This window comes from Misgurnus anguillicaudatus, chromosome 8, assembly GCF_027580225.2.
Source record: "Misgurnus anguillicaudatus chromosome 8, ASM2758022v2, whole genome shotgun sequence".
NCBI classification, from domain to species: Eukaryota; Metazoa; Chordata; class Actinopteri; order Cypriniformes; family Cobitidae; genus Misgurnus; species Misgurnus anguillicaudatus.
In genome coordinates, this window is record NC_073344.2 from 17,181,980 (window position 1) to 17,198,482 (window position 16,503).

The 16,503-nt window shown below is 37.9% G+C and overlaps 1 protein-coding gene across 1 annotated transcript in view; it reads right to left on the reverse strand.

Moving 5' to 3' along the window:
• The window catches only part of cntn3b (contactin 3b), a 92,228-nt gene that overhangs the window by 21,845 nt on the left and 53,880 nt on the right, over positions 1-16,503 (reverse strand). The window contains exons 7-12 of the mRNA XM_055213570.2: positions 13,531-13,633; positions 12,650-12,834; positions 6,056-6,192; positions 3,151-3,280; positions 2,472-2,622; positions 2,256-2,383 (exon numbers count right to left, since the gene is read on the reverse strand). Of these exons, the coding sequence (XP_055069545.2) occupies positions 2,256-2,383; positions 2,472-2,622; positions 3,151-3,280; positions 6,056-6,192; positions 12,650-12,834; positions 13,531-13,633 (834 nt within the window). The remainder of the gene's footprint in view (positions 1-2,255; positions 2,384-2,471; positions 2,623-3,150; positions 3,281-6,055; positions 6,193-12,649; positions 12,835-13,530; positions 13,634-16,503) is intronic.

Below are 16,503 nucleotides of genomic sequence, written 5' to 3' on the forward strand. Positions count from 1 at the left end.
TTCAGTCAAAACCATTCTATTTCATCATAAACAATCTGAAAACAGGGCTTTAAGTGTAAAATACCAAACTTGTCCTTTAACAATGAGAAATGTGCGAAATAGTTTTAGTTTAATGGTTTATATATCCCCTTGGGGCAGTTAATTGAGACTTTTGTGGTGCTTCACATATACAACACTTGGAGCACACACATAGAAATATTCAAAATACACCAAATACCTAACAAAATTAAATTAAATTAAATTAAATTAAATTAAATTAAATTAAATTAAATTAAATTAAATTAAATTAAATTAAATTAAATTAAATTAAATTAAATTAAATTAAATTAAATTAAACAAAAGTAAATTTGTACCAATTTGTGGAACATCTGATTGACCCAAAATGTCGCCCAAGTGGCATCCACTCAAAATAATCAATAATTTAATGTGTCATCCTCATCACTTGCTGTTCGTAATAAAATGTAAGATTTCGCAAGGGAACACCTACAATTTCTGAGCACATATTAGCAACACCCTGCATCCGGTTTTTATTCTTGGTAGAAAATAAGGAAAACCAACAAATAAAGAAAAAAGACAGAATACTTTCCATAAATGAATTATTAAAAAGTCTTGAGAATAACTCTTTGTATTAAAAGAATTTAGCTTTCTCAGCACAAACAATCTTTGATGTGACTTTTTAATGATTCTGTGTTTTGATCAAACTTCAGCCTATTCAACAATCCTATAATAATTCCTAAATACTTGTATTCCTCCACTACATCAACCTGAGTGTCATTAAAGACCACTCTTTGAGGGCCCATTTGCGTATGCAGGATTGAAGCATGTCTATGTATAAATAAAGCCCTGCTGGAGAATATAAAACTGAAGAAGAAAATGTTTTATCCCCACTATAATATATAGAGATATCTTAATCTTTGAAAATGTTCGACATCGAGACTTGATAATGAAAAGCTATTCGTCTTGAAATAGTGTAGAAGTATTCTGCAACATTTATTAAACAAATCGTACAGCGTGTGATTTTTTTTTTGGACTTAAAAGGCTATGAGAAACGACAACAGAAATTTGAAAGAATTGAGCTGTCAGTTGGTAATGCATTTGGAGTTACAGCTTAAGTGATGCGTCATGATAAGAGCCATATGTGACATTTCTTTCAAAGCTAATCATGGTAATACATCAAGGATACAGTATTAAAATAGGCAAAATTTATTGTCCGGCCTGCAAAATTGACTTGAGAAAATTATAATTTACAGCAAAACGTCTCGGTTACATATGTAACCCTCGTTTCCTAAAGGAAGGGAATGGAGACGTCACATCGTGACTGGCGAATTGGGAACGCGCTTCGCGGGACCAATAACTTCTAAGGCCCTGTCCCAAATGCCACACTCTGGACTTGTGGACCTCCTCTCAGAGTCCACACTTTGATGACATCATGTAGTGCAGACCTTAGGAACCCTTGACGCGAGTCCAAGAGGGCGCACCAGAGTCGTATTTTGGGACAGACTCGAGCGTCACTCCGGAAATAGGAAGAGAAGTTGCCTATCAATGTGAACATGTGGCCTGCATAATGGGACACCCTACGGACTCGTAGACCAAGCGAGCATGAGCAATTTAAGGCCACGAGACCGAAATTTCACATGAAGTGTGCCATTTGGGACAGGGCCTAAACCCCAATGAACTTGGCATGCAGGTATATGCCGCCCCCGCCCCGCCGCGTGAGTATATAGCAAGCAGCAAGTGCAATACCAAATCAGATTTTTTCGCTCAGAAAGCAGAGCACAGTGCCTGTCCGACCTCAGCAATGGTACAGCAAACTGTGGCGATGTGACGTGACGTCTCCGTTCCCTTCCTTCAGGGAACGAGGGTTACATACGTAACTGAGACGTTCCCTTTCAGACGGTCATTTCAACATCTTATTAATCTCATTAATTTCAAACTTGCTGACTTCCGGCGACACGAGCGACAGTGACCATTGATATCAGGAAGTGAGGGTGTCCAGCTATTTGACGAATTGGGAAAAATTCAATTTCATCGAAATGCTAAGCGACTGAGTGACTACCAATGGGAGTGAAGCAGTGGACTTCCAGCCATGCGTCTCTCGACGGTTACTCGTTTGTTTATAATTGTTACTTGGACAACCAGAATTAGACACACCTACTATTAACCTTATCGAAAGAGACGGGCGACACACAGCAACATAGTCGCTGGCGGTGTGCACGTAGCATTAGCCTCTAATCTGAAAACATTGCAGTACTTACCTGTTATTACCAGTTTGCCGGTTGTGCTTGCAGTGCCAAACTGGTTTTTCGCTACGCATGTGTAACTTCCCCCTTCTCGCTTAGTTACATTGGCAAGCTTTAGAGTCCCATTGGCGAAGAGAGAAATCCTTGAAGGCAAATAATAATAGTTCAACATTACAATAGTGGCACATGGTCAAAGCTGTTATTGTGAATAAAATGCTGGTAATAGCCCACCTTTCATTTCTTTGCAGTATTTCACTCCCCCTTTTCCACAGGGTAATGGCTCTGGGCGAGGCATGTGGCCTGCAGTCCAGTATAACGTCACTACCCGAGCGGGCCTTAAGCACCCGGTTCAAAGGATTCTGGGAAAAACTGGGAGGAGAAGCTATAAGAGACAGAAAGATTTGGTGTTCAGACTCACACTCAAAGCCTCGACGAAATCTGTGATGAACAGCAACTGACGTTCAAAGAGCCTCTGGCAGAAGATGAGGAAAGCCTTTTAGAAAAGTCTAAAGGACTTAACAAATAGAGCTACCCGCTTCCACTGGCTTCTTACGGGCCATTAATCTTCCACCAAACTTACATTTTACAGCATTCTGTACGGGATCTTCCAAAGAAGCCATTCATTAGACACTGGCCCCGTGTGCACAATACCGACCAATGTGTCATGATTAAAACGAATGAATGAATTCAGGCCGCAGACATTGCGAAGTATCAGAATCAATATTGGGGGAAAAATGAGTTCAGAATGAAGCACTCAATCAGACGGACGTTTTCAATGCCGCCCAGAGTAACCTTTTGAGTGATGTGGCTTTACAATTCGAGCCTGGGCTCTGACTAGACAATAAAAGTTTTATCATTCAAATAAAGAATGGCAAGCAGGCAGAGAAAACAGAGCGGTTTGCGGTCGTACCAAGCACCAGCAGTTCAGCGCTGGAATAAATGATGCCGTGCTTGTTCTCCGCCACACACTGATACATCCCGCCATCTGAAAGATTCAGCGAGGAGATGGAAAGAGCGCCGTTCTCTATTTGCATTCGGCCCTGTAAATGCAAACACACAAATGTCAACAATGACATTTTTACATTTTCTAAAATATATGAGAGTGGCTCTTCAAAGCACAATGTGGATGCCATTAGAATCGCTGACATAATGTTTGGGTGTTTTTTGCTGCTTTGTTGCTATAGTATGTAGTTGTTAGGGTAGTCGGGGGGTGTGTGTGTGAGTCTGTGGGGGATTGTTTACTGGTCCAAATCAAAAGAGTATCTAGGGTGATTTCACACATGTTGTGATGCGGCCTCGGAGCGCACCAAAATACATTGTATTAGTGCTGCACAATTAATCGCATCGCAATCGCAATGTCAGCCTGTGCAATTATATGACAGCAAAATTTTGCAATTATATTAAATAAATAAATGTGTGGACTTGTTAACACAAACTTTCTGATAACAGTTTGATGATTTTCCTTGCTGTTTAAAAAAAGAAAGAAAACGAACAAAATAGGCAGTGCACGTGTGGTGTGCGTCGTCACTTATACCAGAGCGAAGATGGATGCAGAGGAGATTGACAGTGATCTGGTAGCTAAAAAAAAAACTATGTCTGTTGTATGGCGGTATTTTGGATTTAGGATTACTGACACTGAGCAGTTGCTACATCACGTGGCAATAAGAAAACATTTCTAGTTTTACAAATACACGTTTTAGCTAAACTGTGTGTGGATTTTCCTTAAAACCCATTAAGTTGACTCATGATACCATTTAGTATAATTGCAATCGCACATCGCAATATTAGCAGCACTAACCGTAATGGGAAAAATTACCCAAATCGTGCAGCCCTACATTGTATCATTTTTCAGTTAGTGCGGTTCATGTTCACATATGTTGTTTTTACCGTACTCGAAACGTTGTCACCATGTGACAACGGTCAGCGCTATCATGGGTCTCTGACATCGCTTACCCCCATGACCACCCCCACGTTTCCACAACAACCAGCCTGACAGTAGGGTGGCCATTCGTGCCAGTTCCGCCGGACACATCCCGAACATGTTTTCGGGTTCGTTCTCCGGAAGTCGCGTTGGGCGACCGCATACGTCATCAAGGTTTAATATTTCGGGTTTAATTTCAGAAAAGCAACCGCTACATTTCAAGGTACAAAGGAAACTACAATTATGGTATGTCTTAAAAGAAATAAATCTTAATTTTCTAATGTATTTTAACTCAAATGTGAGAACCTGGATGACGTATGCGGTCAAACAACGCGACTTCCGGAGAACGAACACGAAAACATGTTCAGGACGTGTCTGGCGGAACTGGCACGAATGGCCACGCTACCTGACATGAAGAGCGAATCTAGAAAGATATGGAGATAAACGATGCACGTCTTTGCAAAGTTTCTTTGCTTTAACGTGAAATTGCGCTACTACTCTATTAAAGTGCTTCTCACGGAGAAAAAATAATGAAAGTGTCACTATTTTTTGTGTGTGGAGGACAGCTATGCATTTATGAAATCATCAGCTCACACCGCAAAGAGACAGCAAATTTCTTAAGTTATTTACACCTGTCGGCTTTGTAAGAACTTTGCTTTGTTCCGCTATTTTGTATGGAAGTTAATGGGAAGTCTAGTTTCTTTTCCCCCAAAAAGGGGCGGAGACGAAATTCACAGTTAAGCTCCCAGATGTGCCGGTAGTCTGTATGCCCTTGCTGCTAGTACCTGCATCCAAAATGCTGCATTCCTTTTTCTGTGCACCCAATTTAGTTTGGCAATTACAAGCTGCATTGCTAACAAATTAATAACTTGCCCCATTGTGACTCCATGCAGTCCTGTATCCATTTTCTAAGCGTGCCATGTTTTATTTACTGTTGGTTACCAGGTTACCAATACCACCGTCATTCGCTCTAACAGCTTGATGGAAACGCATCTAATTCGCTTTTGTTTTTTCTTCACATATGGATGGAAACCCAGCTAGTGAGAAAAGTATTGTAGTTTGTACGCTCTGCACTTAGATTTTACAACATAATACTATCGTTAACGGAAGATGTCATCGAATATCGGTATCGGCACAGACATTTTGTATTGGTACCTTCCTAATAATAATAATAATAATAATATGACTCATCTTGCACTACAAACCTTTATCCAATCAAATGATCCCTAGATTGAGAAGTCCCCTTCCCCTGATACCAGCTGTTTTAATAGGAAATACGGCAAGACTTTTACAATTCTGTTAATACACAAATTGACCATAGCTTGAAGGAACATCCACCTTTTATTACGCCACACTCTAAAATTGCTTAAAACGTCTAAAGAGAGTTTAGAAGAGACTGAAGGTTATTAGAGAGAAAAAGTAAAATGCTGACCCAACGCTTCACTGAACAGAAAAGAAATGTTGAAAACAGCAGAGAAATACTAATGGAAGTTCATTTGGCATGGGCGACCAGTTGGAAAAGTCTGCGAGACAGGTAGGGAGGTGTTGAGCTGATGTTTGTGCTAATGGCATGGTGGACATAAAGCTTATCAGCTTTTCTTAAGGCCTGAACTCAGCACAAAGAGTCAGAAGGAGAGACTGAACTGATTGGGATGGAAGTCTGAATGCAGGTCACATCTAATGGAGTCTCTCTATTGCCGATGTCATGGGCATCTCTCCTTCTTAAACAATTGTTGTCTCTGATCTCATTCAAGCCTGATTGTTTTCAAGCTATGTTGTTTAATCTCATGCATGAAAATTGTTCAGGTCTCGGCAGGGTGTTTGTGTGTTGACCTTGAACTGAAAGCAGATAATGTTTTGGTCTCATTAGGGTCTTGCGATAGCCTCAAGGTACCTCAGACATGAGAGTCTCTCCGGTCTTCAGCCAGCTGTAGGACGGCTTCGGTTTTCCATTGGCTTTGCACTCCCAAAGCAGATTCTCCTCTATGGACAACGCCGTATCTGTCATCGTCTGCAGCCAATGAGGTGTCGCTGAAAAAAGAGAGATGTCAGAGAAGTAATTTAATAAAGAATGAATGATAGACAGATTCAAGAATACAGACAAATTGAATGTATAGCTGGATTACTCATATACCCCAGGCTGAATTAAAGGAACAGTACAGCCAAATGTATTATTTACTGGCCTTTTTTTATTCTACTAACAGATGCTTGCCGGGATGTCTTGGTCATTTTTAAAGTAAAGTAAATGGGTCTAGCTCCAAGTGTGACAAAAACTTGACTCAACCTTTACAGTAAAATCCAAGTCATATGATAGCTTAGTGATTCGCTGGTTTCCACCACAGTTTTCAAAACTCATCTGTGTGACATACATTCACATATTTTTCCAATCCATCACAGCAGGTTGCCTTCAACAACAAAAAAAGGTTAAACTACTAATTAAAATACTCACCCTGAAGTTGTTTAAATCACACATAGTGAGCCCTGAGTTATTAGTTATTATTATAATTTTTAGCAAGAGTTGCAATATGAGAATGGCATAGTGGCGGCAACTGTAATTGTTTCACTAAAATTCGTCCATCTCCGAGGATTTGCCACACACCTACACGCTAGGATAAATAATGTTTACGTCATGCTTTCCGCTTAAATGAAAACAAAGAATAGCCGACCCATTTCACGAGAGCCAAGTGAATATGAATTCAACCACTGGAGTATAGGACACATGGTGAATATGTCAGTTTTATCATCCTTCCATGCTACAAATCCTCTGACCTCCTTCTTAAAGCTTATTATCCTGTTGCCTGGCAGAAACTCCAGTGGCTGTGTACCGAATCTCGAGTTCAATTAACAAATTCACATAATTGCGTTCCTTTTACAAAATCTAATTTTAAAAAAGCACAGGATAAAACCCCTGAAACCTTTAATGCCTAATCGAGTGTTTTTACATGGCTTGCCTTTTGGAAGTCAAACAGAAAATCTCCTCTGACAATGCAAACTTTAAATTTATTCTGCAAAATTTCATTAGCGTATCATGCAGACGCAAATGACTTTTAGGAAATTATTGCAGCTGCAGTATGAAAGCTTTAAAAGGGCCTTAATACCAAGCACATAAGTGGGTTTTATATGTTTTATAAAAAGTTAAAGCATTAAAGTAATGTCTCCCTGACCTTTAACAGAGCGGCGCTGTTAACATGCGATCACGTGAGTTATAAAATGTCACATCTTCTAAGGACACAACAGTCCTTAACAATTGTGCCAAGTTATGACACAGAGGTTTATAGAGGTTATGCCATAATGACCATGGAAACAGGTAAAATCTTTGTGTGCCATATATCATCCAATGTGTTTTAGAAACTTATAACTGAACTTTTGGTCACATTTACTTCAGTAGCATTTTCCCTTTTTTTTTTTTTTTACATTTATTTGCATTTATATGTTCGTAAGATGCTTTAACCCTCAATTGGTCCTTGGGGTCTATATGACCCAAATCGACATTTCATTAGTTAAAAAAGTGCTTCCCTTCATCTCAGAGATATAAAATGTTGTGACTTTTCCTAAATAATCTATCTATACAGTATATAGACAAAAAACTGGTCTTGATTCGGTTGTTCTGAAGGCATGTAAAAAAATTATGAATCTGTATTAATTATTAAACAGTAATTCCTTTAGGTTTATCTCTAACCAACAAAAGGTGGAATTCTACACTGAACACCTAGATTAATACTCAAAAACAATTTAAATTAAATTTATATAATAATTGAAGTAATTTTTTTTCATAAAAAAATCTATGTTTCACATGCCAGCTGAGGATTTTTGTGTTAAATCATATACACCCCAAGGGCCAGTAGTGTAAACAGGAAACGAGGACCATTTGAGGGCTAATCCAAAGCAACTATATATGAAGAGTTTGGTTCCAAAACGCGATAAACGCCATTTTTTAAAAAAAATAGTTACTGCCAAAATCAGTATTATATCAGGTCAGTATTTAAAAGTAAATAATTAATTTTACGCAAAGTCCAATATCCGCCGTGTTATTCTGTCATCTTTTCTCCCTTTTTTCCCAAAATGCGATAAACGCCACTCCTCCTTTTTTACAGAACGCAATAAATCCATTCCAGAAATTACAGCCCACCGTTCACGCCAGGGCCGTGCACAGGGGGATGGCCCGGTGGCTAGAGCCACTGCCCCTCTGCCCTAATCGGCTGAGGTGCCCCTCTCACCAACCGCCAACCCCGGTCAAATTCTGTTACCGCTCGTCTTAAGATCCACTGTTTCTAGTAATCCACTTCGTGATTTCCCGGCCGCTCCGCAGCATCTCTCACAATCTGTGTCCACTCTTGGCGGAGATGACAGTTTGTTGTATTGACAGATAGATTCATTACATTTCCTCAGTTGTTGAGCTGAATAAGTAATTTGGTAGTTTGAAGCCGAGAGAGTTCATGTACTATATTTATTTTTGCTTGCTTGTGTTCTCGTGATCACGACTTAATTTTCTCGTTATCTCAAGATACCAACAGTTGTTTTCTCGTGATCTCGACATAACAAAAGTTGTATTCTTGTAATGTGATTAAAGCTTACGTGTACTCAATAGTATGTATTTTGTTTGTAGACATCAAAATCATATTTTGCTAAATTAGCATGGATGAACAAATGAGATTTTACTTTGATCAGGAATTCGCTCAAGGGACCGTCTTTAAAGTAACTAATATATACGTTTCTACTTTAACATGCATTTAAATTGAATGACTTAAAGTCAACAATCAGTCACAAAACCAACTGTAAAGTGTTCATGTTGTTGTCAACTATAATGCACACTTTAACATTTTTGATATTAATTTAAAATAAACTGTTAAATACTATTAAATATAGAAACGTGTACATTATTACTTTAGAGCTGGTCCCTAAATTCACGAGCATCAAACATCCAACTTCATTTATTTATTAGGTTTATCGGCAATTAGCTACACGTGTAGTAACGGCAAAGACCCAAACTCTGCATCAGCAGTCCACTTTAAAATAAACAAAATATTATGGCCTTTGGTTTATCATGTCAGGATAACGAGAAGACAGCTTTTGTTATCTCGAGATCATGAGAAAATTAGTCGTGATCACAAGAAAACAAGCAAGCAAAAATAAAAATATCGATGACCTCTCGGCTTTCGTAGCCTATGTTTTTGTATTTCTGTCGGTAATGATTTGCTCTCAGTCTTCTAAAAGTGCTAATAACTTAGCAAGTAAGTAACAACAAAATATGCACATTCTTAGAATAACAGTTCTTGTCTAATCAAAGAAATGTACCCGATGAGATCTAATATAAATAACACAAAATTTGCTAAAAAAGACACAAATAAAAAAACTATGTTTTCACAAAAAAACTGAGTCGAAATGGAGGCTGCAAACGCAGTTCAACATTGCAAACATGAATTCAAAGCTTCAGCACGTAAATCACATAGAATATTAAGCAGTTTTGTCACCCTTAAATTCTTGTTATTAATTATATTTTCCATTATAACTTCTCTTATTTGATACTAATCTGTAAAACATCATGTGCCCCCTTTTTGGTTTGAGCCACTGCCCCTCAAAATGTCTGTGCACGGCCCTGGTTCACGCAATGTAAACAAACATGGCGGCGCGCTGAGTACACGGAGTCCTAGTTTTCCTCATCTACTTTGTACTTCGTGATCAACAAACAAAACAAAATAATACTTTAATGGCATTGATAAACCTGTGATGGTTTTCTGTGACGGGAAAGATTGTCATCAACATCTAATAATTTACGCGAAGCACTGGGGAGACTGGTGCTTATCTCCCGACAGCATCAAGTTTCTCATGCTAATACATTGACCCCAGGGGATCTTATGAATAACTTTTTATGAATAATACATTTTTTTACTCAAAGTCAACGAAAATCGAGCAGGACCAAAACATTTTACAGCTGATGGCTGTGAAAAATGCTAAGCAACGATGTCAAGTATAACCGCTGCAATGAAAGTGATCTTAATATGACAAAGTAAGTGTTTTGATTAATGACATTAATGTTTATTTTTTTAGTCAGGTGTACAACTAGTCAACTAAATTAATATATATTGCGTTTTGGAACCAAACTCTTCATATTCAGGTTATATGTGGGTTTCCTTGGAATCAAACTCACAACCTTCACACAACTTACACAATGCTCTGCCATGCTCTTGAGCAATACTTGAGCTTTTACTGCATTACAGGCATCGATTTATACCACATGAATGTACATAAATGTTGTGAAATAACAATTTTAACAAGTGCATTTCCCGTAAGTAAATGTAACATGGCAAAGAAAAGCATATCATTGGCTTTTAAGGGGCACATATTCCATTTTTAATTCAATTCAATTCAATTCAAATTTATTTATATATCGCTTTTCACAATTTTGTAATTGTATCAAAGCAGGTTTACATAATAGATGCAGTGAAAAGCACAGAAAATCGACAGATAGCACAACATAATACACGATAGCACAAACAGCTAAATTTGCTGCGGCTTTAAATCAACATTATAAGCGAACGTATTACTAATGTGACGTATAGAAGTTAAGCCCAAGAGGGCTGCCTCCCCGGGTTGAAAAACCCCCTAGGAAAAAAAAAATGTTTGGAAATAAATGTGTGTTGGCAGTGTGTGAACACAACAACCCTACAATAAAAAAACAACCCTCCTTTTTTAATCCACAATTAACCAAACCAGTCTCATCATGCTGTTTTACTTCTCTTGTTAATGTGATGTCACACTGATAATCCGGCCAAAGCTTTTCTAAATGCGTTTGTAGACGTTGTAGCGTTAATGGGGCTAAAAATACTATTGTCTTAGACTGTATTCAAAGGAATCAGATCTATTTTTAACCGAAAAAGCTCACTGTCTATTGGTAAGGGAGTGAAAAGCAGTAGCTCATTTGCATTAAAGGTACAGACACGAAAAGAGCGCTTTTTTGCTCCCACCCAAATAGGGGCATTTTGGACATGGTATAAAAATGAAGAGTTTGGTTCCAAAACGCAATAAATGCCGTTTAAAGAGTTACCGCCAAAATCATTTTATCAGGTCAGTATTAAAAAGTAATTCATCAAACGGCTTCGTCAAAATCCAATATCTGCCGTGTAATTCTGTCATCTTTTCTACCTTTATTCCCAAAAAGTGATAAACGCCAGTCCTCCTCCTCTGCAGAATGCAATAAAGCCGCTCAACAAATCACAGCTCATCTAAATAGTTTTCTCATCTACTTTGTATTCTTTGATCAACAAACAAACAAAATAAAATAATACTTTGATGGTATTGCTAAACCTGTGGTGGTTTTCTGTGATGGGGAAGAAACGTAAGTCATCAAAATCTAATAATTTACTCGGGAGATGGAAAATGCCGGCTGTTGCTTGTTCTCACACGACAGCATCAAGCTTCTGTCATGCTAACACATTGACCCATTATTGTTCCATTATTTTACTCAAAGTCAACTAAAATCGAGCAGGACCAAAACATTTTACAGCTGATCGCTATCAAAAAAGTTCAGCGACAACGTCCCAAGTATAACAGCAGCAATGACAGTGTTCTTAATATGACAAAGTAAGTGTTTTGATTAATGCCATTAATGTTTAATCAGTGTATACCAATAGTCAAGTAAATGAATATAATATGGCAAAGATGAATGCATGTATATATATTGATTTAATAGATTTATAGCATTTTGAAGAAAAAATTATCAGTTTTTATAATAAATCTTTGAAAAGCAAATTATGGATTTGAATTTTTATGTTTTTATAACCTAAAGATGCTATGTGAAAGTTTGTAACAGAAAATAGTGGTTTTCATCTTGTCACTTTCTTGGTATAGGAAACATGTTTTTACCAAAATTAGTCAAAATAGATTTATTGCGTTTTGGAACCAAACTCTTCAAATGATCTGTGGGGTATTTTGACCTGAAACTTCACAGACACATTCTAGGCACACCTGAGACTAGACGGTTTCAGCAGTAACAACATAAGCACACGGCTTTCGTGGTCATCACGTAACTTCCGGTAAACTCTGCGAAGGATAAATAACAACATTCCTTTTAAAGTAGTTTATTTATATAACAAGCAAAATAAACAACACGTAGATTACATAGGAACCCAAAACATTTGTTATTTTCGACGAGGTATTTGTTTAAGAGTTCAGTTCAGCAACTAATCAGACCATTAAACAAACAAACAGAAACCGAAAGTAAAGTTCGGACCAGACACTTATCGCGTCACCGCACGTGCGCACGATGAAACGGTCTATATTACATCTTGTAAAAATGTGCCCTTTAAAGACTGCTTTTTAATCCAACATTGTATTGCACTTTCTTCTGAATAGTCAGAAAATATACTGTATAATGTTTCAAGGTTTTATAAAACTATCTTGTACTGTGTAAATGTTCACGATTATGTGAGGAAAGAAAGGAGGTATTAAATGAAAACTGCTGTATAAACATAAAAAATGAATAACCTACCATGGAAAGACACACGACCCCGTGCAGCATTCTTCCCCCGACTGTTTTCTGCTATGCACTCGTATGTCCCAGTGTCCTCCTGTTGGAAACTGGGAATCTCGAGAATGGCGTTGGAATTCTTCAGTTTGACTTTGTTAGGGAACGGAGAGTCGCTGGTTCGTCTCCAGCTGATCTTAGGAACTGGACTGCAAAGCAACCATTAAAACTAAGACTCATCGGAAATGACACAAAATTCCATGCAAGATTCATTTCTAAGGAGTTTTGTCTTAAGTTGCATCGGGCTAAAAGAAATCAATTTCCCTCCACTTCTTTATAGCTGTGCTCTATTAGGGAAATGTGAATGTGAATAGATCTGATTCACATTTGGGGTGATGTGCTTCTTGTATAATCTGAAAAGCTATCATCTCCAACTCTTTGAAAACCCATATTTTGCTTTGAAAAGAAGCTTCCAGCTATATTTCCACACTATTTAAGGAGAAAATCTTTTAGGTCACTGCACTCCGCAAAGCGGGCCATTTAATGAAAAGCCTTCTCAGGAAATCAAATCATCCATGACAGACAGTAAATCGCAATAAAAGCGAACCTGAAGTGCTCATCTAAAGTCTACGCATTTTATAATGTCATAACTAGTGACGATGAACTCTTGCACATTCAGACATACGTGCACAAAACAGACTACACATATTTCATTATTTCAAAGGTGAAGACTGACTCTGATCCCATGTACAGTATTTGCAATGACAGCGTACATCTTTCACTGCTTAAAAATAATAAAATAATCCAAAATACAGTTTCATATCTGCTTAGAAATAATTCTGCCGGGTATTTTTCTCAATTGAGAGGTGTTGCAAGTAATTTACACCTGCCTACATCATACTTACTTTCCCAGGGCGAAGCATTCCAGCTTCAGTGTGGATCCTTTAGCAGCTGGGATTGTGTCAGGAAAATGAAGTTCTATTTTGGGCTCGTACTCTCCCATTGCTCCTACAGTGGGCAGACAATACACAGATGCAAACGGCTTCGTCATCTATGATTTATGATGTACATGCTTTGTACTCCAGAATACAAGCGAAACAACAACACATGGAGAAAAACAAAGACCTGTCAATAAACGGCATTGTGCAGAAAATACAGAGGCATGTTATTAAAGATTTATGGAACACATAATAAAAACAGGATCCATCCCTAATGGAAATGTATACTCCTTTGAGGCACTGTCAGTGGTATAGGTTACAGTTCCTAAAAGAGGCAGTTTAGCTTTTAAAAGAATGGCATTAAAACCATCCGTGACATTTACGATTAAAGACCTCTTATATAAATGCCACTTGTTCCTTTGAACCATTTGAAATATTTTCCTGTATGGGGCTTTAACTTAAAGGTGAAGTCATTTCTGTCTCACATATATATAATCAGGCCTTTAATCGGTCCTTTGGCACCACCCTGACTATCCATGTTTGAATGAAAATTAGCATTTTTTTGTAGGAACAAAGCGTTGCCGGCATTAATAACAAAAAATCACCCATCAAGCAATGGTCATCATTTCACCGCATAGGTTAACTATAGACCAATGGGCGTAAGCAAATTTTTTCTTACATTTTTCTTGAATTTACCGTTTAATGTTCAAGATTTTTTTGCTTGTTTTATGCACAAAATTACTTAAATTTAATATTTTTGGTCTAAAAACTAGACTTATTTTCTTGGGTCATTTTGCTCATCAAGAAAAAGCATCTTAATTTAAGAATTTTTAGATACTTTTATTGAAAACAAGACAAAAATACTAAGACATTTTTTTTTTTAATCATTTTTTGCAGAGTGGTCTCATAATCTTCATGTCATATGCACAGTGCGCATGGTGGCACGTGGTGGAAGGCGCTCTAAAGCGTGGCTACATTTTGCAAAATCAGAAAAAGACAAAGCTAAGTGTAATTATTGTGACAAACGATTATGTTGCAAGATGGCTGTCACCAGCAATATGGCAAAGCATCTGCAGTTGGTTCATCGTACCCGGTTTGATGTGTTGCGCATTGTGAGTGCAGACCCTGCCGAGTGCTGCTTGTGAGACCCTCTTCTCCATCGGTTCGAAGGGAAGGCTCAAGAAAAAATTGAGGAGTGTGACAGAAGGATCACAACATTTAAATTGAAAGGGCTGCATGCATTTTTTGTTGTTGAGTCTGTGTAATTTAGGTAGGTGTTAAGTTGCGAGGGAAAATTATCTTTAACTAGCCTAACCATGTTTGTTTAAAAATTTTGCAGGTCCTAAAAAGTTTTTATGTAGCCTCCTTTTTTTGTGCTTAGCTGTAAGTATCGGCACAAAATAAGTATTTTTGATCTATAGAGGCTTGAATTTGATTGCGTTTCACCCCTTTGGAAGCGAAAACCAAGAATCGTTAGGAATCGGATTCAATAAGCTGAATCGAATTTGGAATCGGAATGGATAAATTTGAAACGAGGCCAAACCTTAGTTATGAGTAACACACTTCCAACAAAAAACAATAACCTTGAATTTGGTTACATGTCATTTTTGCCTAAATAACTTTAAAATATGAATTTCTTACTTAGTATTTTTGTCTTGTTTTCAGTAGAAATATCAAAAATTCTTAAATTAAGATGCTTTTTTCTTGATGAGCAAAATTACCTAAGAAAATAAGTCTAGTTTATAGACAAAACATATTCAATTCAAGTTAATTTAAAGCTCCAGTGTGTACTTTTTTTAGTTAATTCTTAGCAAAAACCCATGTTTTCTTCCAAAAGTATGTGCTCATTCATGTGTAATTCCTTCCACCCCACTAATCAAAGTATTCTCGTAAGTGTAGAATCTGCTATTTAAAATACATACGATCGAGTCGCTCTCTGGCTGAATCCATGTTGTGCCTCCATCTTTGAAATACATTCGCTGACGAGGGACATTCCTGAAATTCAAGCTCCACCTTTCGTGCTTTCAGAGTACACTCAAGCTGGCCGCGAGCTGAAGCCTACGTAGGTTGCATGTGTAGGCGGTATACGTCATCAAGACAGTCTTATTTCAGAATATTAACAATTATAAAGCTGTAATGGTTTTGTTCTGTGTTTACTTGTGTTCTGTGTATTTTTGTATTTTGGACTTTTATTTTGACATCCTGTTCTGTTCTGGCTTTTATTTTGAAATACATCGCCACATCCTGTTTGTATCTGCCTGTTTTCTGAATCTGTTTTCTGTATCTGTTTTATCTGTTACCTGGATCTGCCTGTATTTTTGACCTGTGCCTGTTTTTGGATATCTTGCCTGTTTGCCGCCTGCCCTGTTATATTTTGCCTGTCTTTGGATTACGATTACTGGATTTACCTTAGGATTTGTTTGCTGGCCCTTATTGGGATTTTACAATAAACACCTTTTGCACATGGATTCACGTTTTCATCGCTTTCATTAAAGCACCACGTTACAGAATAATCAGCCTAACCCGGAATCCAGCAAAGGTTTGTAACTTCCCACCAGCACCATGAAACCTGTTTATGCACTACTTGCACTCCGTCAGAACCACCGGCCCATTGAGGATTATGTTCAAGACTTTCTGGAATTATCAAATCAGGTACATTATGATGAGGACACTTTAAAACCGATTTTTTTATAATGCTTTAGATGAATGGTTGCGCTTGTGTATGCCACGTGATATGTCTGTCTGGTCTCTGGAGCAATATATTGACTTTGCATTGCTGTTGTGTGGTTCCCCCTTCACTGTGGGTGTTGCGGATACACCTTCAGAAGCTATTCACAACACACAAAGCCAAGTCATGCCTGTTCTGTCCATGCCTGTTCACAAAATGGCCGCCACCATGCCTGCTCCCAAAATGGCCGCCACCCTGCCTGTCCCTAAAAT